At 47.7% G+C, this 25,777-nt stretch overlaps 11 protein-coding genes across 11 annotated transcripts; 5 read left to right on the top strand and 6 right to left on the bottom strand.

The window, feature by feature from the left end:
- Window positions 1-247: 247 nt before the first annotated feature.
- F9C07_1489306 (Alpha/beta hydrolase fold-1) lies at window positions 248-1,797 on the bottom strand. The gene is made up of 4 exons (XM_041291915.2): window positions 1,724-1,797; window positions 1,515-1,564; window positions 884-1,445; window positions 248-795 (listed from the first exon to the last, which is right to left on the bottom strand). The coding sequence occupies exons 3-4, from the start codon at window positions 1,265-1,267 to the stop codon at window positions 457-459; spliced, it is 723 nt and encodes a 240-aa protein (XP_041145560.2). The 5' UTR covers window positions 1,268-1,445; window positions 1,515-1,564; window positions 1,724-1,797; the 3' UTR covers window positions 248-456.
- A 175-nt stretch (window positions 1,798-1,972) lies between these two features.
- Window positions 1,973-2,334, bottom strand: F9C07_3240 (uncharacterized protein; the record flags this gene model as incomplete). Its single annotated transcript, XM_071511080.1, has 2 exons — window positions 1,973-2,082; window positions 2,160-2,334. The coding sequence occupies 2 exons, from the start codon at window positions 2,332-2,334 to the stop codon at window positions 1,973-1,975; spliced, it is 285 nt and encodes a 94-aa protein (XP_071366217.1).
- A 919-nt stretch (window positions 2,335-3,253) lies between these two features.
- Window positions 3,254-5,328, top strand: F9C07_1489248 (Alpha/Beta hydrolase protein). The gene has a single exon (XM_071508143.1). The coding sequence runs from the start codon at window positions 3,380-3,382 to the stop codon at window positions 5,147-5,149; it is 1,770 nt and encodes a 589-aa protein (XP_071366216.1). The 5' UTR covers window positions 3,254-3,379; the 3' UTR covers window positions 5,150-5,328.
- A 1,307-nt stretch (window positions 5,329-6,635) lies between these two features.
- On the bottom strand, window positions 6,636-7,718 carry F9C07_2256022 (uncharacterized protein; the record flags this gene model as incomplete). Its single annotated transcript, XM_071510111.1, has 3 exons — window positions 7,256-7,718; window positions 6,900-7,226; window positions 6,636-6,818 (listed from the first exon to the last, which is right to left on the bottom strand). The coding sequence occupies exons 1-3, from the start codon at window positions 7,304-7,306 to the stop codon at window positions 6,636-6,638; spliced, it is 561 nt and encodes a 186-aa protein (XP_071366215.1). The 5' UTR covers window positions 7,307-7,718.
- A 1,594-nt stretch (window positions 7,719-9,312) lies between these two features.
- F9C07_1489157 (cytochrome P450) lies at window positions 9,313-11,814 on the top strand. The gene is made up of 8 exons (XM_041291687.2): window positions 9,313-9,597; window positions 9,657-9,879; window positions 9,944-10,073; window positions 10,132-10,323; window positions 10,383-10,534; window positions 10,582-10,826; window positions 10,882-11,153; window positions 11,212-11,814. The coding sequence occupies exons 2-8, from the start codon at window positions 9,687-9,689 to the stop codon at window positions 11,603-11,605; spliced, it is 1,578 nt and encodes a 525-aa protein (XP_041145557.1). The 5' UTR covers window positions 9,313-9,597; window positions 9,657-9,686; the 3' UTR covers window positions 11,606-11,814.
- Window positions 11,815-12,682: 868 nt separating this feature from the next.
- F9C07_3236 (myo-inositol transporter) lies at window positions 12,683-14,509 on the top strand (the record flags this gene model as incomplete). Its single annotated transcript, XM_041291686.1, has 4 exons — window positions 12,683-12,881; window positions 12,934-13,239; window positions 13,295-14,133; window positions 14,231-14,509. The coding sequence occupies 4 exons, from the start codon at window positions 12,683-12,685 to the stop codon at window positions 14,507-14,509; spliced, it is 1,623 nt and encodes a 540-aa protein (XP_041145556.1).
- A 64-nt stretch (window positions 14,510-14,573) lies between these two features.
- Window positions 14,574-16,650, bottom strand: F9C07_1488954 (uncharacterized protein). The gene is made up of 5 exons (XM_071508140.1): window positions 15,997-16,650; window positions 15,825-15,929; window positions 15,514-15,738; window positions 15,299-15,441; window positions 14,574-15,224 (listed from the first exon to the last, which is right to left on the bottom strand). The coding sequence occupies exons 1-5, from the start codon at window positions 16,183-16,185 to the stop codon at window positions 14,684-14,686; spliced, it is 1,203 nt and encodes a 400-aa protein (XP_071366214.1). The 5' UTR covers window positions 16,186-16,650; the 3' UTR covers window positions 14,574-14,683.
- Window positions 16,651-17,115: 465 nt separating this feature from the next.
- On the top strand, window positions 17,116-19,189 carry F9C07_2231887 (amino acid transporter; the record flags this gene model as incomplete). Its single annotated transcript, XM_041291685.1, has 9 exons — window positions 17,116-17,292; window positions 17,344-17,414; window positions 17,463-17,576; window positions 17,637-17,664; window positions 17,733-17,787; window positions 17,853-18,233; window positions 18,295-18,318; window positions 18,365-18,690; window positions 18,746-19,189. The coding sequence occupies 9 exons, from the start codon at window positions 17,116-17,118 to the stop codon at window positions 19,187-19,189; spliced, it is 1,620 nt and encodes a 539-aa protein (XP_041145555.1).
- Window positions 19,190-19,746: 557 nt separating this feature from the next.
- On the bottom strand, window positions 19,747-20,981 carry F9C07_2231886 (uncharacterized protein; the record flags this gene model as incomplete). Its single annotated transcript, XM_041291690.2, has 5 exons — window positions 19,747-19,890; window positions 19,971-20,273; window positions 20,336-20,616; window positions 20,669-20,824; window positions 20,882-20,981. The coding sequence occupies 5 exons, from the start codon at window positions 20,979-20,981 to the stop codon at window positions 19,747-19,749; spliced, it is 984 nt and encodes a 327-aa protein (XP_041145554.2).
- Window positions 20,982-21,552: 571 nt separating this feature from the next.
- F9C07_3233 (uncharacterized protein) lies at window positions 21,553-22,278 on the top strand (the record flags this gene model as incomplete). Its single annotated transcript, XM_041285729.2, has 2 exons — window positions 21,553-21,612; window positions 21,667-22,278. The coding sequence occupies 2 exons, from the start codon at window positions 21,553-21,555 to the stop codon at window positions 22,276-22,278; spliced, it is 672 nt and encodes a 223-aa protein (XP_041145553.2).
- Window positions 22,279-23,369: 1,091 nt separating this feature from the next.
- On the bottom strand, window positions 23,370-25,059 carry F9C07_3232 (putative flavin-containing amine oxidasedehydrogenase; the record flags this gene model as incomplete). The annotated part of the gene is made up of 3 exons (XM_041291689.2): window positions 23,370-23,531; window positions 23,581-24,942; window positions 24,997-25,059. The coding sequence occupies 3 exons, from the start codon at window positions 25,057-25,059 to the stop codon at window positions 23,370-23,372; spliced, it is 1,587 nt and encodes a 528-aa protein (XP_041145552.2).
- Window positions 25,060-25,777: the final 718 nt, after the last annotated feature.

The raw sequence follows: 25,777 nt of genomic DNA, 5'->3' as shown, positions 1-25,777 counted from the left end.
CAAAATCTCCGATCTTTTACTTTCCTTTGTGTCGGTAACGAATTACTCTAGAGCCGCCTTATCGCATCCTGGATTTCAGAGCCAGAGCGTTGGAACTGTGCGCGTTAGCTGCGTTGAATAAAAATATTGGAACCAGATCCCATCCCGTCTCGATAGTGGCCAACCCAATCACTGAGCCAAATAAAAAGGCAAGGAAGCATGCGTTATATCGCCACTGATTCCTTACATGAACAGTCGGTCGCTAATCATCGACCTAGGATTATTAAGCCTACATGAACAAGCGCTATCAAACTCTGACGCTTCTCAAACCCTGCGTTTGCGCTGTCCCAGACAAAGTCTTGGCTTCGTGTCGCTTCCCGCGTAAAAATAGTGGGTTTGATTTTCAATCCTTACTTTTTATTCTAATTCATCTGTTTTCTTCCGTGTTTTCTCCCTTGCTGTGTTGATTTCCATACACTACTTTGCAGCCAAATTGACCACCAGTTCGGCTGTTGATTCAGGCATACTCAGGAAGGGACTATGGCTCGCAGTTATCCTTACAACGTCCATGCTCACGCCCGCACTCTGCACATTTGAGATCATCATTTCTTGTGTGCTCGCCGGAATCGCCCGGTCGTCCTTGCACAAGATATATGTGGCGGGAATACCGCGATACGCCTCACGGGTGATTCGGTTGAGGAATGCGGACTTTGGCATTGGCACAAGTCTTCCCGCCCAGAAGGCGGCTTCGTCGTCGGGAAGATCCTGGTAGAATACCGAGGCAGCTTCGGGAACCCGCAACATACCTTGTTCATCCTGTTTGGCACGGAATGTCTATCAGCAAACTACATCGAAACAGGACGGTCGGGAATATGTAAGATGACTGCAAACAGTTTGAACTTACACCGACAATGAATGGAGCCATAGAGCCACCAAGCATATCAACGAGGTTTTTTCCACTGGGCGGTACGAATGCTGCCAGGTATATCAAACGCTGGAGCCCCAGCCCTTCCAGCGCGTCGGTGCCGACCATTCCGCCGTATGAATGCATCACAGCAAACACTTTCTTTCCTTCCTGGACTAGGGACTCAGCTGTCGCTCGGATCAGAGCGACATCGTCCTCTATGGTTTTGGTCGAGGGAAGTTCTCCGCTGCAACTCGGTAACCGGGGGCATATAACTTCCGCGCCGCGATTTTCGATAGCCTTGCAGAAGGTACCGTACAGCTCGGGATGATGCCATGCGCCATGGATCACTAGGAAGGTCGACCGTCTTGGCGCGGGAGACATTTTGATTTGTTTATTTCTCGCGTTGGACTGGCGAGAGGCGGGGTTGTCCGGTGCATATTTATATTCTGGCTTTCGCAAGTCGAGAGCAACTCGGTGGAGACTTGCATCAGTGTGAACGTGGAATGGTCCGAAGGTTAAACTGTATCACCACTGTCGAAGAGGGATGAGTATTCGTGTGCTGGCAAGTCCATTGTGAATCAATTGGCTCTTGTCGGGTTGTCTGAGGATCGAGTCGGTATATCCTTACCGATTACGGATAAGCGGTGCTGCACGGTCTTTTTAGTAGTATTATCGATGCTGTGACGTGTAACCAGAACATTTTAGCCGCGAACAACTCAATCAATGATGGTTGAGTTCATAGAGGCTTCTGGGTTTCATCCTCTCCTGCCTAAAGTGGGATGCAGAGAGACAAACATCGTAAACAGGACAAAAACACCAAACGCAGGAACGGTATACCTTTACTCTGAAATCGCAGTTCATCCATTAATTAGTGATAATTCATCATTCAGACTAACCACTCGGTAATACCGGTCGGGGGCTTCGACAGACTATTCGTGATCGGATTTTTCAACTGAACCTCATCTCATGGTGATATCTTTCTTGCACTCGGTCAACACGACGAGAAAAGTTCCCATAAAAAGCATGTTTGTCCTAGTGGTGGTTGCTCGTTATATGGCAGACTGATCGAAGCTCTTATCTAAGCTCTCATCTCAGCCAGAACACTCTGGCGGATTCAATCCCCCGGGCTTTCGCATTTTCAAATCCGTCGTCAAGTCTAGCCACACTGGATGGGCAGCATTGGTCCATATCACCAACTGATACATATTCCAAGTTTATCCTAGCAGAAACGTACCGTTAGCCAGAAATTGTCACGTTCTGTTGGTCTACTCACTTTGCTTCCACGGCAAGATCCCTCGCGAAAGCCCCGTATACTGGCCTTCCAAGCATAATAGCATCATTTGATCCGGATCGCAAAGAATTAGCGCGGATACTTCATTCAGGTAAGTCACTTTGGCCGCAAAGGTAATGTCTTCTGGGCTGAAATGAGTATCCAACTGCGTAGCCATTGCACGTCTCAAACCATGCCGGTATAGCCTTCCCGTACGCACCACATCGTTTATCGAAGTCGTTCTTGACATCGAGATATCAATCTTGCTAGCGATTCACATTCACAAGGCGCCTTACATGTTCATTAGTCAAGCTAGCAAGGTCATCGTACGTTAACCACTACTTTGCACCAACACCATGCGTTGTATGGACCCCCAGGAATCTTTCAGAGATCCTTTGGGCTCTCAGTATTTGTGAAGCTGACGGTACCGTCCATCGGGGAAGCGTTATAGTTGCTTTGTTTCCCCATGAGCCCAGACTGTCGCCCATTGTGCTCCTCGTCTCAACAACATTTGTTCCCACTTCAAACTTCGAAGACCAAACGTTCACCAGTACCCTTCTGGATGAGGTGAAACAACCAGTATACGAATGCTCTCAAATATATCCTGAAGGATGCGTGCATATACGTGCGGTGTGTACACGACACGAACAGGGTTGATTGCGTGCTTGTGGCGTATTCCCACCAATAAGCCTTCGCTTTTATACTGTGACTATACCGCAACAAGGTCAAGCTCGCCGATCGACCAAAGTTCCATCAGTCCTACGTTGAATTAATCCAGTGACTACCGTCCACATAGAGTTAAAGTTTCAATGGCCTTGGGACTGCCTGGTTGAATGCCTGAATAATACACGTTCGGAGCAATATGTAGCAGACCAGACAGGGCGAATAATGTAGAGATATCAAATGACTTCCATTGGTATGGAGGCAGCTGTTGTCATCAACGTGGATGTTGGATACACGATCGCGTATCATAACATTTGGCTACTGTCCTGCTAAATAAACAAGGAGTGAAATTTACCACTTGAGGCTGGGAAATTCAAGGCCTTTATTTACAATTGTTCTTTTATATGCGTGATTACTGACACTGGCTGGTATTCCTGCATGAACTATTGAAAACATGCAGGAGAAACATGTGACGTCCTTTGCTTGGCAAAAATGTATGCGTCAGTTTGATTGAACGTCAGTCCGACTCAGAATTTCAGGCGACGCGATAGTTACTGAAGATGTGGTCGTGGTCTCCGACTATCGCTTTTCTCTGGCTTGTAGAGTTGCTACGCCCCTCTTGGCACACAAGTGGTCGCATCTTGAAACCCGTCGTCGCGATCAGAAATGGAACTCTGGTTGGTGTACACAATGCCCTGTACTATCAGGACTTCTTCCTCGGAATTCCATATGCTCAGCCTCCAGTCGATGATTTACGATACGAGCACCCACAGCCGCTGAACGAGTCGTGGGAAGTCCCGAGGCAGGCCGATTCTTACGGGTTTTGGTGCCACTCCGCGCCTCTCTCGCTCCCAGGCTACACACAGGATGGGTTTCACCACGAAGAAGATGAAGACTGCTTGACTCTGAATATTGTCCGCCCATCTGGAGCGACCCCTTCCTCTCGCCTTCCTGTCCTGGTGTACATCTATGGTGGTGGATTGCAGGAAGGGGGTAGCGCCGACCAGCGGTACAATATGTCCTTCCTCGTACGGGAGTCCGTGAAAATGGACACTCCCACGATCGGAGTTAGTTTCAATTATCGAGTCTCTGGATTTGGATTTCTGTCCGGTCGCGCGTTCAACGATTCGGGCCTCGCAAATCTTGGCCTATACGACCAACGGATGGCACTACGCTGGATCCAAGAGAATATTGCCGCATTCGGCGGAGACCCTACGCGTGTTACAATCCAAGGAGAGTCCAGCGGAGCTTTATCCGTTGGATACCACCTTCTGGCATATGATGGTCGTGATGATGGACTTTTCCGCGCTGCTATCACTCAGAGTGGCGCTCCGCTTAGTTCAGCAGCGCTCATCCCGGTGGACGACCAGGAGCGGATGTATCAAGATGTCCTCAACGCTACCGGGTGTGCTGCTGCAACAGAAAGCATTAAGTGCCTACGGGCAGCACCGGTGGAAGCGCTCAAGGCTGCGTTCCAGCAAAAGTTCTTTTTTCCCGTCATGGACGGGAAATTCATTGCCGACTTTCCCTCCAATGCGCTCAAACAAGGAAAGTTTGTGAAAGTGCCATTGCTCATTGGGTCAAATCTGAACGAAGGGACTGGATATATCGCTTCGGGGATGTTCGGTGCTGTGAACACGCCGACAGAGCTCAGAAGTGTGATCACCGGGTTCGGGGCCGGGGAACACCTTCCCAATGACACCCTGGACGAGATAGTGAATGGCTATCTTCAGTTACCTATCCGAGAAGTCCGAGCCGACCTGGGGACAGTTCTCATCTCCCCTAGTTCGAAGCATGGCTCAATGTATGGTTATAGCACATTCTATATTGGGGACTACCTTGTTAACGCCCCCAAGCGTTATAGTGCTCAAATGTGGGCAGAATATGGGGCGCCTGTCTATAGCTATCTCTTCGCTGTTGTTCCTAATGGTCTGTCACCTCAGATCCTCGGTGCTGCTCACTTCCAGGAGGTTGCATTCGCTTTCAAGAACTTTGACGGCGTCGGGTTTACGGCCCCTCCTCTCTGTTCATTCGACAGTCAAACTGAGAGTCAGCTACGAGACGTCAGCCGCAGGATGGCTCGTATGTGGTTAAGCTTCGTAGGCACATTATCGCCGAATAACCACCAGTGTAGGTTGCTTTCCTACTTTTTCCGTTCCAGTTGCTCACCATACGTAGTGCCAGATTTAAACATACAATGGCCGGTATATCAGAGACGTTCACCAGCAAATCTGGTATTGCGTCTTGAGAGCACAACGGTGGAGTCAGATACCTGGCGGTCGGGGATCATCCAACGTATCATTGACGCTTTTGACGAGTATAAGCTCTAGTTCAAGAGTTGTTGTAGATTACGTCCCCCATCGACACAGCTCCGTTCTCATATAGCAGTTAACCGCGACGGCCATCAGGAAGATATTTCGCCTGCATGTGTCATCCCAAGTCATGCTCTCGTTAGCAGCATTCAAAATCATTATTTTAACCCAATCCGTTAGAGTATAAATTGTCTGTCCTGAATTGTATCGCCCAGACTTCGCAGCTCCGGTTTCTACCCAGTCTTGTCAATCTTTACAGCCCCATTATGTCGACAGAACAGAGTAAGGTTCCTGCCGGGGTCAACCGGACAGAATACAAGGCAACCTGGCGACTAACATATAGTTCATAATTCGTCTCGGGCCACATTCACATCAACCTACCACATCATGGCACTTGTAGAATAATCAGCAGCCACAGCTATAGATTCAGGCTGAGGGCAAACCTCTATACAGTGCCACTGCACCTCTAGCCGTATGTAGATATCACAGTGGAGTTTATACATACTTTGCTCGCCGTGAATCAGCCATCCACAGGTATACACTTCAACGGTCGGAAGGAGGAGTGGTACTATCGCCTGAGTACTAGGATTGATACAGAATAGCTCACTGGCGCAGAACATAAATACCTGGCAATGTCGCCCTCATCTCAATCTACCATTCTCTTTCCTCCAGAACTCCAAGCAACCATTCTACTTACTCATTACTACAATCCTCAACTTCGAAGATGCGCCTCTCACTTGCAATTGTAGCCCTTTTCGCTGTTGGAGGACTCACTAGCTGCGGAACACATGACTACGAGATTTGTGAGTGGTACGAAGATTGGCCGTTCTGTGGCAGCACCGATAGAAGTATCGGAGATAGAAGTGGAAACCAAATTCTGATTGATTGGACCAAGGACAGCAATTGTATGAACCACTGCGTTCGTGATCCACTCCGGGATTGCGGGGGTTCTTGCTGTGCCAAATAAGGCCATCGTTGCGTTACTGGGCACAAAAGGCTGTGGTGTCGAGTCTAGACCTTCTGAACTGGTAGGACTATATCTCTGCTTTCTTGGTTTACAGCTAATGTTGTGTTCTATTCTGTATAGCGATCACGGCGGTGCACCTGTTGATCAAACTTGATTTGGGCTGGGGGTGGTCCATGGAAGTTCAGGCAGTGGTTTTCGGGATCCAGTATACTTCTATGCTATTAATTTACCAAATTCTATTCTAGTTCCTATGGCTTCTTACTGCGTTGTATTCCCGCCGTGGACATATACTATAAACAGTATAGTTCTGTACTTTTGAAGAATATGGTAGATAATACAATGGGCTTCACACTTTCCGAATATGTTTCTGTACATACGATACGATAACAGAGAGTAATGATAGATTCTGATAAGACAAATATGCATCTTGTCTTTTGAATCATACCAATAGTGATGTACAAGTTCATATGGAATGACCTTATTACAAGAGAACGTGAAATTCATGGAGCACTAAATAAACGTATACAATGCTTATATCTATCCTCGCTTGAATGCTTGCATTTTCACCAAGTTCCCATTGGTAAGGTGCTGGAAATCATCCTCGCCATGTGTAATGACCCAATACTCAGTTGAGATCTTGCTCTCCCAGTTTCCGTTGTATTTGACTTGGATATGACCTACGGATTTGTGACTTCCACCGGGGGACCAGATGATACATATCTATCTCAGTCCGGTCATTAGTAATGAAGTACTTAATCAAGTAAGAAGAGGAAAAGAAAAGAACTCTGCTAATCAACTTACCCTCGCAGGATCATTGAAGCCACAAACAACCAGCCCAAATTCCCGATCCAACTTCTTCACATATTCGTCAACCGTGTAACCGGTGGTATCATCAGGATCCTGATCGTCGTACGGGAACATCTGATTCGGTTTAAGTTTATCCTCAAGACGAAGATACGCCCAGTTCGAGCAGAGGAAGACTTTCTGATGTTGCGTGTAGTCTTGCCGGTAGACTACTTTCCACCCTGCCGAAAGATGGCCGTCGAAGTGTTCCGGGAGAGCTTCTTTTTCGGAGATGGTGTCGCCTGGGATGTTCGTGCTGAGGGGTGTTTGTGGGGGACTTAGAACCTTGTCACTGTTGTTTTGTTAACTGTCACCTCTATACTAGATTTGGAGATGAACAGGGGAATGTACAAGACGTAAGTCATTTTGTGTTTGAGGATTGTCTCTGTGTGAGAATTTGTTAAGTGATCTGTGACCCTGTGAGTGGGTGGGTGAATATTATACTTTTATATTGGTACTAGCTGAAAGAAATATCTGATCACCGGACCATTGCGTCGCTGCCATCACAGATGATGGTGTGTACATGCTTTTAGGCTGTGTGGCGCATCTCATGCACTACGAATACAAATGGCCTATGCGTCTATGCGAAAGCTGAAGGGTGAGTTGTCAAAGTCCCAATGGCTTGCGGAGGTGTAGTGTGGGTCTCTACCCTGACTAGCTATATGTGAAGGGTCTCGTTGTGGCATGAATCAGCATTAGTAACTGGTTCATAGTATAGCATAGTATAGTATAGTTGCTTCCCCGCCCTTCATGCAGTGGAAGAGTACTAGCTTGTGGGGATATCGGACATGGCCGTTACGCTATGTACAGATCAAATCTTCCACTAGTAAATGTATAACACCAGGGCTTGAACTTAAGCAGCTTTAGATCCAGATAGAGCTGATGTAGTGTTATAGTACAATATTAACCTAGTCCTATATATTGTCGGCCGTTCCTAGATCCGCTTTCGACTCGAGGATCTTTCCGCCTTGTACCGCAGTGAACATTCTTACCATATTTGAAGATGGAATTTAGGTTGATTGGACCTATTTTACGCTCATTCCAATGTCTTTGTGCAGTATATGCTTATCTATCTGTCTGTGGACAATCCTAATATGTGTACGTGTTCTGACTGGCGGTCTAACAGGGATCAAGGAGATATATATATATGCGTAGGGATATACCCAAGATGCTAATATATAGTAACTATAGCTCTATATCTAATATCATCTATTTATACCACCCCCCAATGTGCTGTATAGATAATTCAATATAATTAATCGCTTTATATAAGCAATGTAGAAAGCCACTTACTCATATCGAGCCTAAGGTTGGACTTGTATCCAGACTGGAGACTGGCTGAAGGTTCCAATCAAGGTTGAACCTCGGGCCGTTCCCGAACTAATCCGTTTGTGGCCTAGTGCAACGGATACGTGGCAATAGTGAGTACACACCTGCGACTTCATACGGGCGACGGTAGACGGTGGATCCCCCCTCGCAGCAATGTGCCACTAAGATATGCACTCTCGGGGAAGCCCGGTCGAAGAAAATAGGAAGTGTCTTATTGGTAAACTTTCTACAAGGTGGAGGTTCATCGTCGCTGGCGTTTGCAGATTGGAAATGTTATTGGTTATCGTTTCTCCTTCTGCAGAAATAATGAAACAGAAAAAAAAAAAAAAAAAAAAAAAAAAAAAAGACCGCTAGAAATCAAGACAGAGGCCGCCCTTGTACAACAACCCCAGTCTTCGCTCTGTAAGTAGGACAAAAAACCAAGATTACGTCTGCGGCGATTGCGAAGAAACAAATGTGTCGGCTTTTCACAAAAGTATGACCTTGTGTTCCAAAATGCAAGGTATTGTTCTACGGTCTTCTTCATTCTCTGGAAAGTCCATGGGAACTCCAATGGCTAGTGGATAGCAAATCGTAGCCTCTGATCTCAGCGGCTTGGAGGATCTTGATTCCCGTGGGCCCGTCTACGGGGGAGGCCGATGTGGGAACCTTGGAAACCCTTACAACAGGGCCGGGCTTTTCGTACGAGACATACATACCACATAGAATGAGAATATTACGATACATACCAGGTCTCAGGTTGTTTGCCCCACTGATAAAAGGTTAGGCTGTATCAGAAGATCAAGTCCAAATAACACCGGCTTGCCAAACCGTATCAATTACAGCACAGGAACAGGTGCTACACTGGGCTGGTACGAAAGTTTCTGAAGATGTGTCACAGATGAAGGGAAGTCCACAGACTGTGTATTTCTTTTGCAGAAAGATCGCCGAGGTACGAACGCGGGTCAGGAGGTCCTAGCATCTGCATTTCGACTTACCTTAGCACGGGCGTGGGTTCGCGGTCCGACTTGACATAACGGATCGGCCATGGTTTGAACGACCAGAACCGGTAAAACAAGGGAGGAAGCTTAAGAGTCAATTAAAAACAATAATCATAGAGAAACTTATACACGATGTGGCGTAAAACCGCGGTAGATAAGCGAAACGATACCCTGACCCTTCCAGCATATGCGCATTCTTCATATCTGGCAGACCATCGGCTCCACTAAGTGCAGGATCGAGCCAACCACAGTTGCACGAAAGAGGAATATCACTGACGCGATGTAACCCACCCTGGTCATACGTCTCCACCACCTGTTCAGCTGAATGAAGGGATATTTCTGACTAGGTTCGAGCTTGAGGGAATCCCATAAGAATGGACTGGAGACCTGAGCCGGACCATGGCAGTCGCGTTTGCCATAGCGGACTGTGGTCACCATGATGCTTGTAGTCAGCCTCCTCTTGGGCCTCACTGGTCTTTATATTATCCGATGGACTCTAGGAGAAAGGAAGACTCTGAAGAGGCTCCCACCGGGGCCTACATCAAAACCTGTTATTGGCAACCTTTTGGATCTGCCGTCACCGGGCACACCTGACTGGCTGCATTGGCTCAAGCATAAAGAGCTCTATGGTAATGCGATGCTCAAAGTCGGAAATATAATGACCCAAGGTACTAACCACAGGATCATGACTAGGCCCGATCAGCTCGGTAACGATCTTCGGACAAACAATCGTCATCCTGAACGACCGTCAAACGGTAATAGATCTCATGGAGAAGCGCTCCGGATTGCACTCTTCTAGGCCTCAGCTGCCTATCGCAGAAATGTACAGAAGCCAAAGCATTATGGAATCGAAAGGGAAATATGACTGATTGGCTTGGTAGAACAGATTGGGATGATACACTGGGGTTGATCCCGTACAACAGTCGCTTCCGCGCATATCGGAAAGCGTTGCATCAGGAGATGGGCACTCCCGCTTCGATTTTAAAATACCACGATATCATCGATATGGAAACACACCGTCTACTCTTCCGTATACTCGAAAACCCGGAGGACCTCGTCCAGCACATCAGGAAGTCAGTTGTCCAAGTTTCAGACTATGAACCGACCACTAAAGAATCATGCATACGTCTAGGGAAGCTGGGTCCATTATCTTGAGAGTCGGATACGGTTATGTCACAGAACCACACGCGCGGGACCCTCTGGTTGACTTGGTCGACAAAGCGATGGAGGACTTTTCGCAACTGGTTCTTCCTGGGGCTTGGCTGGTGAACTTCATTCCGATGTGTATGAGGCCTAGACTATATGCCAAGATGTATGCTGATAAGCTACAGTGAAATACCTACCCAGCTGGTTTCCAGGTAACGGTTGGCAAGAGACGGCAAAGGCTTACAAGAAAAGAGTAACAGCAATGAGGGACGTGCCTTACACGTTTGTCCAACGACAGATCAAGAAGCAGAATCATGTACCGTCGTACGTGTCAAGTCTTCTGGAGCAAGGCAATGTAGAACCAGGGTCAGAGGAGGAGATCGTGGCGAAGTGGTCTGCCCAGTCGCTGTACGGCGGAGGAGCTGAAACAGTAAATCCCCTGGCTAAACAGTTCATATGTTTCCGGAGCTAACCATTTCCCCCAGAGTGTCTCTTCATTGGCATGTTTTTTCCAGGCTATGGTGTTGAACTCAAATGTGCAGAAGAGGGCCCAGGAGGAAATTGACCGCGTGGTGGGAACCAGTCGCCTACCCGACATGTCTGACCGTGAAAACCTGCCATATATAAATGCTGTGGTAAAGGAGGTGCTCCGATGGCATCCTGTAACTCCATTAGGAGTCACACATGCAGCAAGCGAGGACGACACTTACAATGGCTACTTCATCCCTAAGGGCTCGATCCTGGTATCGAACATCTGGTGCGTTAGCCATCTTTGCATCTCTCCAGTGCTGTCCGTTGACATCTCCTGTATACAGGGCGATTGCTCATGATCCAGAGCTATACCACGATGCGATCGAATTCAAGCCGGAGCGCTTCCTGGGTGTCAATGGGCGAACACCAGAGTATGATCCGCATTTACTCTCATTTGGATTTGGGCGTCGAATTTGTCCCGGTCAGCACCTGGCTGCTGCCAATCTTTACCTTGCCATTGCCCGCTCCCTGGCAGTGTTCGACATTACCCATCTGGTCAAAAATGGAAAAGAGGTCCCCGTCACTCCCGAGTTTACGACGGGCATTATCAGTCATCCGGCTCCATTCGAGTTGAGCATTCGCGTCCGTAGCCCCGAACACGAGAAACTTATTCGGGCAGTTGAGAAGAGCTACCCATGGGAAAAAAGCCACGCGGAGGAACTTCAGCTGAAAATCTGATTTGCCGGTGAGCTATTGCCAAGGTGTGTAGGAGTTGGGCAGAGGAGTTGAGTTCTATGTGGAAGGATCTGAGGGTTGGAATGACCAAATTCCCTCCTAGTATCCGGTGTACCCAAAGACAATGAGACAGGGTTCTTCTTGAGGGAATACTGATTGGATTTCTACTCACATACCCACTTCTACCCGGCAAGATCCACTCTATACCCACTTCTGAGAGAGATACGTCAATTTTGTGTAGAAGAGATAGCTGAATGATGTCATGCTGTCCTGTATAAATCCCCCATAGTATCTTCTCCGTGCCTCACTGCCCGCAAGCGGACAAAACGTGGGGGGAAAGCCGTCTTGGCTTGTCTGGAACGTGCCGAAGAGGGTCGGCAACCCTGGCTCCCTGAGATATGGTCGGGGAAACTTGCAACGTTATAACCCAGGCGAAAAAGGCTTGGCGTAGACTGCCTTTCCACAGGATTTAACTCGAGAAGATTCAGTGAAATAGGGAATAAATCCCGCTGGAAAGAATTCCCTCAAGGGCCTGAGTGGGGCTACCAGGGATTTAAAGTTAACCCAAACGCCCATCAATGCGGAGAAAGAGGTCATTCTGGGGTATCGTTGCCTCTTGGACGGAGTCTTGGAGGCCAATTAACTTCGGGGCGACACGAGGAGGGTAACTTATTCCGCGTGGCTAAACGATGTTCCCCAGTTTCGTCGGTTATCTCTTGCATCGGCTATTGATTCTCGCGCAGTGCCACAGTCTATGGGGTTATTCTTGGCTGCCTTGGGTCCCCTACCTTGATTTACTGGAGGGCCATGATTGGTTTTCGATATGTACCCCACGGGGAAAGGAAAAATGGGTCTGGGGCAGTGGGGAAGAATGGAGCGCAACTAGTTCTGGGGCTAGATGCCTATCAACCAAAGAATTAAAAGGCTTCATGCATCCCCCGGACTCCATCTGGCATTTCTGACATGGGACCGCCATCTCTGAGTCTCTCCACTACCCACTTCGATCGATCAACTACTCTTCTTTAGTGAAACCATTCATATTGGGCAATTTCCGGACCAAACTATACCAAGCTCTGCATCATGTCACTGAATAAGTACGGTGGCGAGGACGACTCGTACGAAAAAGAAAAAGCAGAGCAAGTAGAACATGTTGACACTATAGATGCCGAAAAGGGGCATCTCCAGGACGCCTCCGAACTCAGTGGCATTGAAGACACGGCGGCATCCAAAGCTGCGTGGTTGATCTCAATAACGGTCTCAATCGGTGGTCTTTTATTCGGTATGTTTTTCGAATATAGTCAGGAAGCCCCAACTAACAATTTCCTTCGTAGGGTACGACACCGGCTATATCTCCTCGGTACTCGTGACGATTGGAACGTCCCTCGGTCATACTTTGAGCTCCAGTGAGGAAGAACTCGTCACTTCATTAACGAGCGGTGGTGCTTTGATCGGCGCAGTAGGAGCTGGTCTGACCGCGGATCGCTTTGGTCGCCGTTGGCCCATCTGGGGGGCCTGTATTCTTTTCGTACTAGGAACAGTGCTGCAGACATGTTCTTATTCCGTACCTCAGTTTGCAGTCGGTCGGTTCGTTGTGGGCCTTGGTGTCGGCAGTGCTGCCATGGTTGTACCTCTGTATAGTATGTTCATTCTCGCTGTTCGAATACACCGGCCGACATACTAATCTATCTATAGTCGGTGAAATAGCACCTGCCAAATATCGTGGTCGCATGGTGGCATTCAACAACATGAGCGTTACCTTTGGTCAGCTCCTGGCGAGTGCGATCGGGGCCGGTTTTGCGCAAGTGAAGGGAGAAGCATGGCGAGCAACTGTCGGAATTGGAGCTGCACCAGCCGTTGCACTTGCTGCGCTCCTCTTACTATGCCCGGAGTCGCCTCGTCAGCTGGTCTCGCACGGTGATAATGCAAGTGCAGATGCTGTTCTGCAACGCATCTACCCGGGATCTACCACCGAACAGCGCGAGGCTAAGATCCGGTCGATTGAATTGTCCCTTCAGGAGGCAACGCATGCGATGTCCGAAGACTCAATCTGGGCCACGATCAGACGTGTGTTCACCACCCCATCAACCGGTCGTGCCGTCCTGACTGCATGCGTGGTCATGGCTATCAGTCAACTGGGTGGGTTCAACACATTGATGTACTACGCTGCGAAGCTTTTCGCTATCGTTGGTTTCAACAACCCTACGGCTGTCGGTATTACCGTGTCAGGGACTAACTTTGTCTTCTCGGTCGTCAACCTCTTGGTTGTGGATCGATTTGGACGACGGATTATCCTGACCACTACAGTGCTTGGCATGGGCATCTGTATGCTCATCACCGCGGTCGCGTTTCACTATATCCCCGTCAATCTGCAAACATTGGAAGTGGAAACCAATAATGTTGGCTGGCCGGGAATTGTCGTCCTGGTCACTATCATTTGCTATGTAGCCTGCTATTCGTCTGGTGTTGCGACCATTGCGTGGATTGGAACTGAGTTGATTCCACTTGAGGTCCGAGCTGTAGGAACGATGATGGTATGTTCATCCTTTCCCCTTTCCCAAATTATTTCCTCTCCTTCTTGCCCCCTGTCCAAATAGGAAGTAATATTCGATATGACTAACAGTGGAACAGAACACGGTTACTTGCTGGAGCACCAACATTATCATCTCCTCTACCTTCCTGTCCATGATGAAGGGTATCACACCGAGCGGTGCATTTGGGTTCTACACCGGCATCTGCTTCACTGGCTGGGTATTTGTGGTGTTCTTTTTCCCTGAATGCAAGGGCATGCCTTTGGAGGCCATTCGTGAAGTGTTTAGTGATGGCTTTGGAGTGCGCTATTCCAAGAAATGGCAAAAGGAACATAAAGATGAGGCTAGGGCTGCCACGGTCACCTCGTTTGGGCACTAAACATTGTCCACAGACGTATACCTTACCCGACGGGAATCATGTACATGATTGCAATATATGAATAAAGATGTGTATTGACTAGCTATCCAAGCCAAGATTCTATAACGAAACGTTTCAAACATTGCAGGTCGTAACACAGAAAGGACCATAATAAGCCAGACTGTTTCTTCAATATCAGTTTCCTCTCGACTCCACCGTAACTTCCCAATGCTGGGTCCGCCTAATGATAGCAAGTTGACTATCATCACTCTCTACACTTCCACTCTCCATATCATTATTCCTCGTGCGTTGCCTTTGTAGTCTTCCACCCCCTTCCGGAGAGCCCCTCGGATCACTCGCACCAGCCGAAACCGTCGTAACAGTATGGGGTTGATATTTGCGATTGTACCGATTACTATTCCGAGGCCACTTCTCAAAACTGCTCCCTTTTGCACGAGATGGCCGTTGCAAGGACCTCAGTCCATAGCTTCCGTTTGATCCAGTATTCTTCGGGTCATCTGGGTCAGTAGTCATATGGGTGGTTGCGCCCATGTTCGAATCAAACGCCTGCAGGAACTTGCGTAGGCACGGAAACGTAGCTGCCATTAATGAAAAGTGCATTGTGATTTCCGTGACCATTACTGTATCTGTGATTGTGAATGTTCGATCGTTACGCAGCTCATCGACGGTGGTTTGTCGGAGGAGAATCAAGCGAAATATGGTGGGAATTGCAACCCTGCGAAAGAAAGGACGACAGGATGGCCATCAGTCAGAAAACATAATGTCATGAAGAGGGCTCAGGTCACGTACAGAAGTTGCAGGGAGAATGCCATCAAGACGGTGAATTTTGCCTTTAATCGTGCTTGCAAGTTCCAAATCACTTTGAGAATCAGACCTGGGATGAGGAGTTCGATGATCATATTCCCCGTTTCGATCACTGCCCATCGGACGAACTTGAGAGGCATAAGCCAGGTTAGAATGATGTATACTATTCTTAGAAGGAGGAAATAGAGTGCGGAATATACCATGCTATCACAATGGTGTGCTCCAAGATCCCAAGGCTTGGGCATTTTACATTGACACGCCGCCACAATGACAGAGACGACTCCCCAGAAGATGCCTACCCCGGCAAGCACATAACTTGCTCGTAATTCAAACTTCACTATCGTGAGGCGTGCTATGAGTAGCGCCAAGGAAACCTTGGAGGAGCACACTGCGATGGGGTATAAAACCCACGCTACGTAGATACTCTACTCGGGCACAATATAGTCAGCATTATGGTAAGCCAGCACTACCTGCTACTAGATGATGTCTCAAAATAAAGTGGATGGCCAACCTTTAACCCGTTCTCAACGTGCGCGGGGGCGAGCGAGTCTTCCCGTTTGCCAACTCCCTGGAACGCCGCATGAAGCGTAACAGATGTCTGCACTAACCCAATGATCTTCCGAAATGGAATCTAACGGTTAGCCTCTATCTGATAGTGGTTGTAAGAGGTGAATCAGTATTACCGTTCCGAAAATTGCAACTGCATCATCGACACCGAATGGGGGTGTCAGACGTAACCGCAAGTATATCCTAATGCCCAACATGAATAGCGACCAGACCAGACCGACTAGGGCTACAATAACAATAAGTGCAACATGGTCATCTGGTCTAACTGTTATAGAAGACTGGTCTTCATCGTTAAGGGAAGGCATCCCACTCAGAATGAGAGAACTTGACGAGCAAGCCTCGCAATGAGCCGGCTTATTATCCAGATATATGAGAATGTTTAACGAGAAGGCCTTTGCCGGCCAACAAGGATATGAAGGTCAGGGGATCCTAAGCACCTTCTAGCCCAGATATAAATGATAAGCGAAAGTATAGAGTCTTTTGTGGTGCCGATAGTCATGGAACTTGTGAGCCACCAGTAGTAACACAGCGCGTCGGACGATTTCTTCCACTGATGTGAACGAGAACCTGTCATTGATGGAGACGTATCCAGACCACCGTGCAAGGGGGTACATCGTCGCAGCGGGATACTGGTGGCGTAGAATTGTGCGACCCCAGTCGCAGTGTCGGGTTCCCATTTCGCCACCGCTCTCGACTCATATCAACGTGTAGTCGAACTGTATGCGTTGGTTATCCTTGTGTAGGTGCGCATGGAATTATCGAGTGCTTTCCATATTCTAGAGCACTACGGGGTCAGAATTTTCAGTTGCCAGCCTCATAGGCAAGCAAGAATACTGTCAAATGATTGAGTCTTACGCCCCGTTAGTCTCTGCGCCAAGAGCGTTATTTAGCCTATAAGCCTGCCTTGGCCAGGCCTTGCTTTGTCCACAGTCCTTGAAGGCAGATTGCAACGTGGAGCGGGCCATTTGCTGTTAGTATGTCTACTCGACGCTATTCATTGGTCAGGTGGCATAATATACCCTAATTGATACATCTCCATCATACCCTTTGTACAACCTCATGTTTGATATATTAAAGGTTACACTATCCCCTCTCTCTACATCCACCGAGGTATTCCCTTTTCACCGCCGAGTGACATTCTCTTCAGGGGCTAAATGTCTACGCTCCAAATCCTCATCTCTCATTTCTATCTCACAAACCGCCTATTTCCTTAGATACCAGAAAATATACCGGCAATGGCCACCGGACAAGTGGAATTGAAGAATATCGGTTCGGGTCGTACTGCGCATGTCCTGACGGAGGTCGAAAGCGGAGCATGTTTCGAACCCGACGTATCGGACGAGGTCAAAAAAGGGTTCACGGTGCAAGACCAAAGGGACATGCACCGCATGGGTAAAAAGCAAGAATTGAGGGTTCGCATACAGCTAGCCCCTCATAACAGCTATAGTATTGACAGATGACAGAGGAACTTTCGCCTTATTAGTACCATCGGGTTTACCACTTGTGTTATGGGAACGTGGGAAATTTTGTTAACGTACGAGTCCACCTATGCATGGTAAACAATTCGCTGACTGGGTTGGAGAACAAATACTCAAGGCCTAAAGGCAGGGGGACGACCAGGTTTATTCTGGTCCTTGGTCTGGGCATATGTCGGGCAAACATTTATCGTTCTTTCTCTGGCAGAGATGTCATCGATGTAAGTACCCAGGAACATTATCCGATTGATGCAATTTTCGAAAGCTGAGCAATCGCACAGGGCACCCACGGCGGGTGGTCAGTACCATGTAAGCCTTGTATACCCGATAAATTAAAGACTAACGTTTGAAATGGTGGAGCTAAGTTTTCTCATCAGTGGGTGTCTGAATTCGCCCCAAGGAAGTACCAAAAGTACCTTAGCTATACGTCAGGTATGAATACGACTCGGAAGTTCCCCGTGTGTGATAGCTCATACTGATTGATGTACAAACGATAGGGTGGTTAGCTACCATATCCTGGCAGAGTATCGTCACAACAGACTCTTATTTAGCTGGAACAATAGTACAGGGACTGATAGTTTTAAACAACGATAGCTACGTACCGCTTCGCTGGCACGGGACTCTGCTTGTTATTGCAGCAGTGATTTGCATGACCCTCTTTAACATCTTTGGAGCAAAACGCCTACCACTCGCAGAAGGCATTTTTGTTACTTGCCACTTCTTTGCCTTCGCTCCAGTTGTGATTACATTACTTGTTCTCTCTCCCAAGGCAAGCGCGCGAGACGTTTTCACCGGCTTCGTAGACTACGGAGCCGGATGGCCATCCATATCATGGACAGTGATGGTAGGGCAGGTATCTAGCATGTTTATCGTCTTAGGTGAGACTGTAATAGACTGTCCACTGTCATTGGTATGCTTGCTGATCATCTCACACAACAGGTTCAGACTCGGTTGCGCATATGTGTAAGTCGAATCTAACACCTAGCAAGAAGTACTAACTCTCTGTTAGCCGAGGAAATTGAAGATGCTGGCGTAATCGTTCCTAAATCAATGGTCAGCGCATTTCTGGTGAATATCCCATTTGCCTTTGGGATGGTCCTGGCATATCTCTTCAGTATGCCCGACGTTCAAGATGCCATTGACTCTCCCACTGGTCTGCCCTTCATCTACGTTTTCAAGGAAGCCGTAGAGAATCAGGCCGGTGCAACTATCCTTGTCGTGGTTATTCTCATCTTGATCATCACCATCACGATTAGTTGTCTCGCATCGGCATCACGCCAAACATTCGCTTTTGCCCGAGATAACGGTCTGCCATTTTCTGCATGGCTTGCGACCGTACGTGCATGACTGAGTTACTTCACCCTGGAGAAATCGCTAATGCTTTGAGTAGATCCATCCCACCCTGCACATTCCCGTCAACGCGATCATCTTTACGTGCTTTTTTTCGATAGCAATATCTCTCATTATCATTGGCTCCACCGTTGCATTTAACGCCCTCATGTCGCTCTGTACCACGGCTCTCATGGCCACGTACGTGATTTCCATCGGTTGTATCATCGTGCGACGTATTTGTATGGACCCACCACCGCCGCCTTGTCGTTGGTCCCTAGGGCGATTTGGAATGCCGATAAACATCCTAGCCTTGGTGTACTCCCTGTGGTCCTTCTTCTGGAGCTTCTGGCCTAACTCACATGATGTTACCGCCGAGAACTTCAACTGGTCGTCTGTGATGTTTTTCGGGTTGATGGGGATATCGACGGTGATGTACTGGGTACATGCACGGAAGGTTTACGATGGCCCTGTTGCCATAGTCGAAGGTCGCAAGTTCCAGTAATTCCTCTCTCAGGTATGCTTGACAGATCCTTTTGCTTTACCATGCTACCTTAGAAGCATGGGCAGCCGCTCAGGAAAATTTAGTCTCCTGACACACTGTTCCACCTTCATCTCGACTGGTTGATTCGGATATTTACATGATCTGTGGCACTTTCTAGTGTGATCGTATAGCTTGCGTGGGAGGTCTCTATATAAAATTCCCTTTAGTACTCACTCCTTGATGTCTTGACCGTTTCGGTTCTATTTTACATTCCTTTCCTCTGACATGGAGGCATCGAGCCCCAATAAAATAGCTTCATCGCAGCATGCATATATATCTGACTGGAATGTCTTTACGGTTGCTTTATTCATTGATGAACTTTAAGAAGAACAGCATCAAACGGAAATATATTCAAAATGAGGTTCTATCGAATCACTTAGAGCGCAGAGCGAGAATGTTACTCGACCAAAACTTGAATCCTACAAGACGGGTAGATGTCCAATCGGTAACATAGCAAGAGATTAGAATGACGCCATACCAAACAATAATACGTCTTGAGCCCGATTCCTCCATCTTCATCATGTCTCTGGAACCCAAGGCTCACTATCGCCGAACTTGTCAACAGTGAGACCCGCCCTACCTGGATCCCTGTACCCGGCTTCCAGCTGTCGGGTATAAGAAATCTTGCGAAGTCGGTGAGATTCTTTGGGTGTCATCTGTAGCTAGAAGACGTTAAGATTTAAGTCAGTTTCCGCGTTATGTAGCACTCGAGTGAAACAAGCATCCACTTCGATCGACTTACATATATCTCAACGCCTATAGCATGAAGGAACAAGGCCAGCCAAAATGCCATCCCAAAGTTCAAGTTTAATGCGGTTCCAATTTTGTCCGCATTGCCATTGAAGTCGCCTAGGACGAGGACATTTTGATCTGGGCGGGACCCGTTGTAAAAGCTAGCACAGTCAGGGTAACTCTCAAGTGTTTGTTCTCTTCCAATTATGAAGTCTATTTTATCACAAGGCTGCGCCATGTAATATTTTGGTGATATTGATATGATCACCGTCGATATGATCATGATTATGCGCGTGGTGATGATACATCCCATCTGTTTAGTAACAACATTCAGCAGGTGTTCAAAGAGATTTCTTTGGTCAAAAGTGGTCTTACGTAGAAGAATGCCCGTAACATCCAGGCTCGATGCTGTTCTAGCTGTAGTCGCTTGACATTGTAATATGCCATGCCAATAGCACAGGTTGATAAAATGACCAAAAGACCCACGGCGGCTTGAGTTGGGATAGTTCCTCCAAACGTATGTCTTGCAATCATTAATGCCCCAACATTGGAAAGCAAAACAAGCAGGATGATGATGTAGCCATTGATGCGATGGAACAGTATCACCTTATATCGAATGGCCGGGACGAACTGAAAGAAGGCAAGGAAGGCAGCGGCTAAGATGGCTTTAGCAACCCAGATAAGGATGTTTAGTGTGAATAGCCATACGAAGTATACAACCCAGGTGTAGGTATAGTCCTATGTATCCTGTTCCCTTGTAGTAAAAGCACTCCCCGGGTACTGAATTCTTGCAGAACGTCGAGAAGTCTAGATATTCTAGACGAGCGAGGGTGAATCCCATCCAGGCACCGCCAAAGATGAAGACTGGGATGAAATTAGCTTGTTGTCGCTATGCAGGTGCGGGCCGGAGAAAGAGCATACACAGAATGAAGTTATAACCCTTCTTGAAGCCCAAAGCATTGTATAGCTTTTGGACCCAGCGGAACATTGTCTTAGGGGTACTTGAAGCAGAAACGTCCATAGTTGAAAAATAAAGATGAAGTGACTTTGATGATGCGGAGTAAGGATATCATGGTAGACTGCGGAGATCACTCTATTTATACTACCTATCCATCAATGTACCAACGTTTTTACCAGGTTCAATTCTTGAGTAGACATGACTGCAGAATACTTGAGCTTTAGGCATCATCAAGACTACTGGATTAAGAAAGCTTTTGCGCTTCCTAATCATGAATTCTTCTGCCTTGCATATAAACGTTTGCCTTCAGACAGAGATATATCGCAGCTTACTTATTATCTCATGCTATATATAACGACCAACCACGAAAGACATGCCAAGTCTTAGTCATTATAAAGCCATACCGAAACAGGAAATTTATTGCGCCGAACCCAAAATGCTTCTGGACTCTGTTCCAACCTTGGCGCCGTCAGGCTTCCTCGTATTCTGTGGATACCTCCGCAGCCCCACGGCGTGATCTATGTGAGGTGAGGGTCATAAAATGACCTTCTCAATAATGTGAACCTGGATCTCAATCTTTGTTGACTGTGTAGCAGCGTAGAACAAATCATTTCATTTCATTGCTCTTGATACAATGGTACGAATTGCGGGGGGCTCGAAAGGGTGTCATGCATGTAGGAGACGGAAGAAACGTGTAAGTGGCCTTCTTCGTCTAACTCCGAGCTTTTTCATTTAACGATATCGATAGTGCGATGAACAACGGCCATCGTGCGGTCAATGCCTGTCGCGAAACACTTCCTGTCCGGGATACTCGCGCGAGAGGAAGTTTATCAATGTGTCCTATCAGGGCAAGGGCAGTTCCAGCCGAATGGCGTCGGGGTGCAATTCGAAAGTCGAATCCACCACCGATAGTCGAGAAATCGGTAACCGGTTAGACCAAGGGGCTATACAGGGTCTGTGCAGCAGTGGACTATCTTCTCATGCCCTTTCCCTCCAGCGCTCTGCCGTTGCGTACTACTGTAGCTCATACTTCCATAATAATGTCATCCAGCAGGGATTAGACGTCTTCGGAAAGTCGAGCTATATCGACTGGATGGCATTTACTCCAGACCTTGATGTAGACGAGCCAAGTCTGAAGTCGGCTTTACTGGCACTTGGTGCGGCTCGAATGGGTCGCCTTTCCCAGGATTCTCGTTTGACTCGTTTAAGCTCCGAATCATATTCGCAAACACTGCGGCATCTTCACAGAGCTATTCAGAATGGAACCCAGGGCCTCCGAGATGAGACCCTAGCAAGCATGATGTTCTTAGCCATCTATGAGGCAAGATCCCCTTCCCATTGGTGGTTGTGTTCTTGCTAAGAGGAAGCCCCCACTGCAGATTTTAGAAGGATCGTCGAGCAGAGGCCTGGGGTGGGCTAGCCACACTCACGGTGCTCTTTCATTGATATACTCACAGGGGCTGAACACCAGATGGTCCCAGGCGAAACATAGACTGTTTGATGGATTTCGCCTTTCTGCTGTAAGGCCTGCGACTTTGTTGTGTGAAACCCGTGCTAATTCACTTTACCACAGACGATCTATAATATCGGAACAAGGAAGCCCATATACCTCGCAACGCCAGAATGGAAATCCCTGCCTTGGAAGGGGTGTAGGAAGGCACCAAAGCAACACTTATTGGACCTGATGCTGGAAATCCCGGCTTTTTTGCAGATGATCGACTATGTGCATAGCGCATCAGACCTTTCTCAAAAGTCGAAAAGGTTGTCGAGAGTTTGCGATGTGTATTTAAACCTCTACAGACGTTTACAGTCATGGTATGAGGCATACCAGAGGGACTACCCTAGCAAGCTACACTGGGAACAACCGTCACGTTTTCATACAGTCCACGCCATACCTTCGGAAAGAGTCCATTCGACATGCATCTATTTCCCCGACTTTGAATCGGGTCATATTCACCTTTTGTACTGGACTTCTCATGTTCTTCTCTTCAGCAACCTCGGTATGTTATATCCGAGTTGCCTACCGAATACACAAGAGGACACTCAGCCTCCTTTCCCCCCGTTTCCTTGTGGTGTACAAGAGATGCATGACATGGCCGTCAACATTGCCCGATCTGTCGAGTACTTCGTTCAACCAAAGACAGTTGCCCTCGGTGCTTGCGTGATATCCTTTCCCACAGCGGTTGCTTTTGGGTACTTCGAATACTTCAATCTCCCTGAGTGCGACTGGTTTCGCCAGATCTTTGCGTACACTAGGAAGTTTGGCATTGATGTTGGAGACTTTCTCGAAGCAATGCCATCGGAAACAAATCTTGAATTCGTGATGTGTTAAATCCCATAGTCTTTTGAGTCAGTCGCATCTGCCTAAGCTCAGGCTTTTGCTTCTACGAAAGCATGAAAGTTCTGTGTAAGGAGATACGTGATTCCAAAATTGAATCTGGGTCACTCCACTTATGTCGGCTCGCAATTCTTGCCCCGTTTGTAACGCACGCCATGTGAGACGAGGAGATACTTGGAGAAGAAGTCCTCGGCAAAATCGTCAAAAACCTCATAATCGGCACCTAGCCGGTATGCCGCCGCAATTCCTGATATACAAGCGATCTCGTGCATGTTCTGTGTAGTGCTTAGCATGTGGAAAGAAAGTTGACAAAGCGAAACTCACCACCATCGTCCAAGCACCAGCGTACAGTGTCCTGTTTTTACCATTGATAAACATCATGCCCGGTACCACGCGTAGATAATGTTGCCAGCGATGCCCAAATTGATGCCACCATTTTTTGTCGATTATCTTGCTCTTGTCGATGCCATCCCATGTCCAAAGGTGTTTCTCCTTGTCGTTGAGGAAGATTGTCTGATAAACGTGCCTGTCGGACTCTGGGGAAATAGCATTCTCACCAAAGGCCTCGCGGAACTGGTGCTGGTAGTTCGTACAATCGAAGCCCATTTCGATTTTGTCTGGATCGGACTCGTAGGAATGGATATAGTACATCGGCGCAAAGCCCTCCCAGCCATCTTTCCGTGTTCTTGTGGTCTTTTGGGAGAATGCAATCTGATCTCTCCGAGACTGGTTATTACCCTTCGCACATAGATCGCCCCTATACCTTGCTTCGAAGATATGGTTAAAATATTCGGAATCAGAATGCGTGATGGTAATGTCGTTGAAGAATTTGACACCACCCAGCACGTACTTCTCGCGCCATGTCGCATGTTGTCCAAGTAAGCTCTTGGCCTCGTCGGCCGGGCAGCAAATAACCATTTCGTCGAATTCTTCACACGGTAGGTCGGCCTCATCCGGATCACCATTCGCATCGTCAGTCGCAGGATGTGGTCGTAGAGTTACGCCATGCTTATCTCGCCTTACAAGCTCGGGAGCAGTCTTGAGCCGGATATGGACGCCCCTTGAGCTCAGATCTCGAGCCCAGTCATGGTAGAAGTCACTCAAGTTTGGAAATGTATACATGGTGGGTTGATTAGGAAGCAGCGTATCGGGATCGTAATCCCACAGTCTCATATTCTTGTCATCGAAGAGTCGCTCCAACAGTGCGCTTGGCACATTCGGCGTTTGGTTACCGGTCCCCAGAAAAAGAGCCAGCAATGGCAACACCATTTTGTTTCCAAACTCAGTGCTGAACCGGAATAGCTTTAACATGACCTTTACGGGCAGAATACCCAAGAACGGCATGAGTCGCTTGATCCATTTCAATACGCGACCGAACTTTTGTATCTCGTCTGAAAATCGATCCACCAGCGGACTGGGGAACATGTTCGTCCAGAAGTTGTCTGGTCCCTTTCCGAAAGATACTTGTAGTTTCACTTGCACCGGTTTATAGCCATATCTTCGGAAGAAATTGAAAGTATGTCGAAAGATGGGCGAGCCACCCTGCACGCCCTCGTTCAACCAGCTGGCGCCATGCCGGGAGTCGTCTAGAGGGATTGAGATCGCCTGACCGCCGGTATGAGGTGCAGTGTCGAACAGGGTCACTTCATATTTTTGTGGATGTTTAGCCAGCGTAGAAGCGCACGACTACCTGTCTGTTAGTCCTGGGTGCGTACTGGGTCCATTTCCCATTCCACTTACCATGCCCGCCGCACCGGCGCCAATGATGGCCACCTTTTGTCGTGAGTCACTACTATCGGCCATCATGTCTGTTATGCTACTATCCTTGTTACAAACAGAGTGGGAATATAGTCCGATTGACCAACCATGTCATTTTATAGAAGAGAGTGTGTGTGAGGGAGATTGATGTCATGCATGACATCACACGGTAACCCTGGTTTATATATACAATATCAAGTTGCTTGTCTTCCTCAACCATGGTTCTCTGCGGTGGGCCACGATCTAGAGCCTCACGTTGCGTATCCCTAATTAAGATACTGATATGAGAAGTACATAACGAGTATATCAAAAATCTTATAAATGACATAGCACGTTCCACAGACAACCATCTACGGGTACTTATGAACTTAGGGTATGCGACGACGCGGGTAGGTGTACTTTTTTACACAACGCTTGGTTTACAAGGACACAGCAAGCCAATCTTTACTGCCAAATTGTACAAGATGTAGTATATATCATGCAACAAGGACAGTTGAGGATTGAGAGGAATAAGAGCAAAGATAGAAGACACTTAAATAGAGAAAATAGGGTTATTCCACAGCTAGGCCTAGGACACTTACCTTAACCGAGGCAATATATCGAGTTCATACAGAGAGAGGTCATTGTCTTTAGATACCGCCAGGCAATGCGTATTACGCTCTAAAATAGTGACCAACCCAAGGTAGAAGTGCAGAAGGTATTGCACTCCTCAGCTGATACTTCGGGTGGGTCATTCGGCAGTCAGCATCGATTCATTGCCATC

This window comes from Aspergillus flavus, chromosome 4 (assembly GCF_009017415.1).
Source record: "Aspergillus flavus chromosome 4, complete sequence".
Lineage (NCBI taxonomy): Eukaryota > Fungi > Ascomycota > Eurotiomycetes > Eurotiales > Aspergillaceae > Aspergillus > Aspergillus flavus.
Note: the sequence above shows the minus strand (reverse complement) of the source record. Positions and strands in the feature narration are given on the sequence as shown.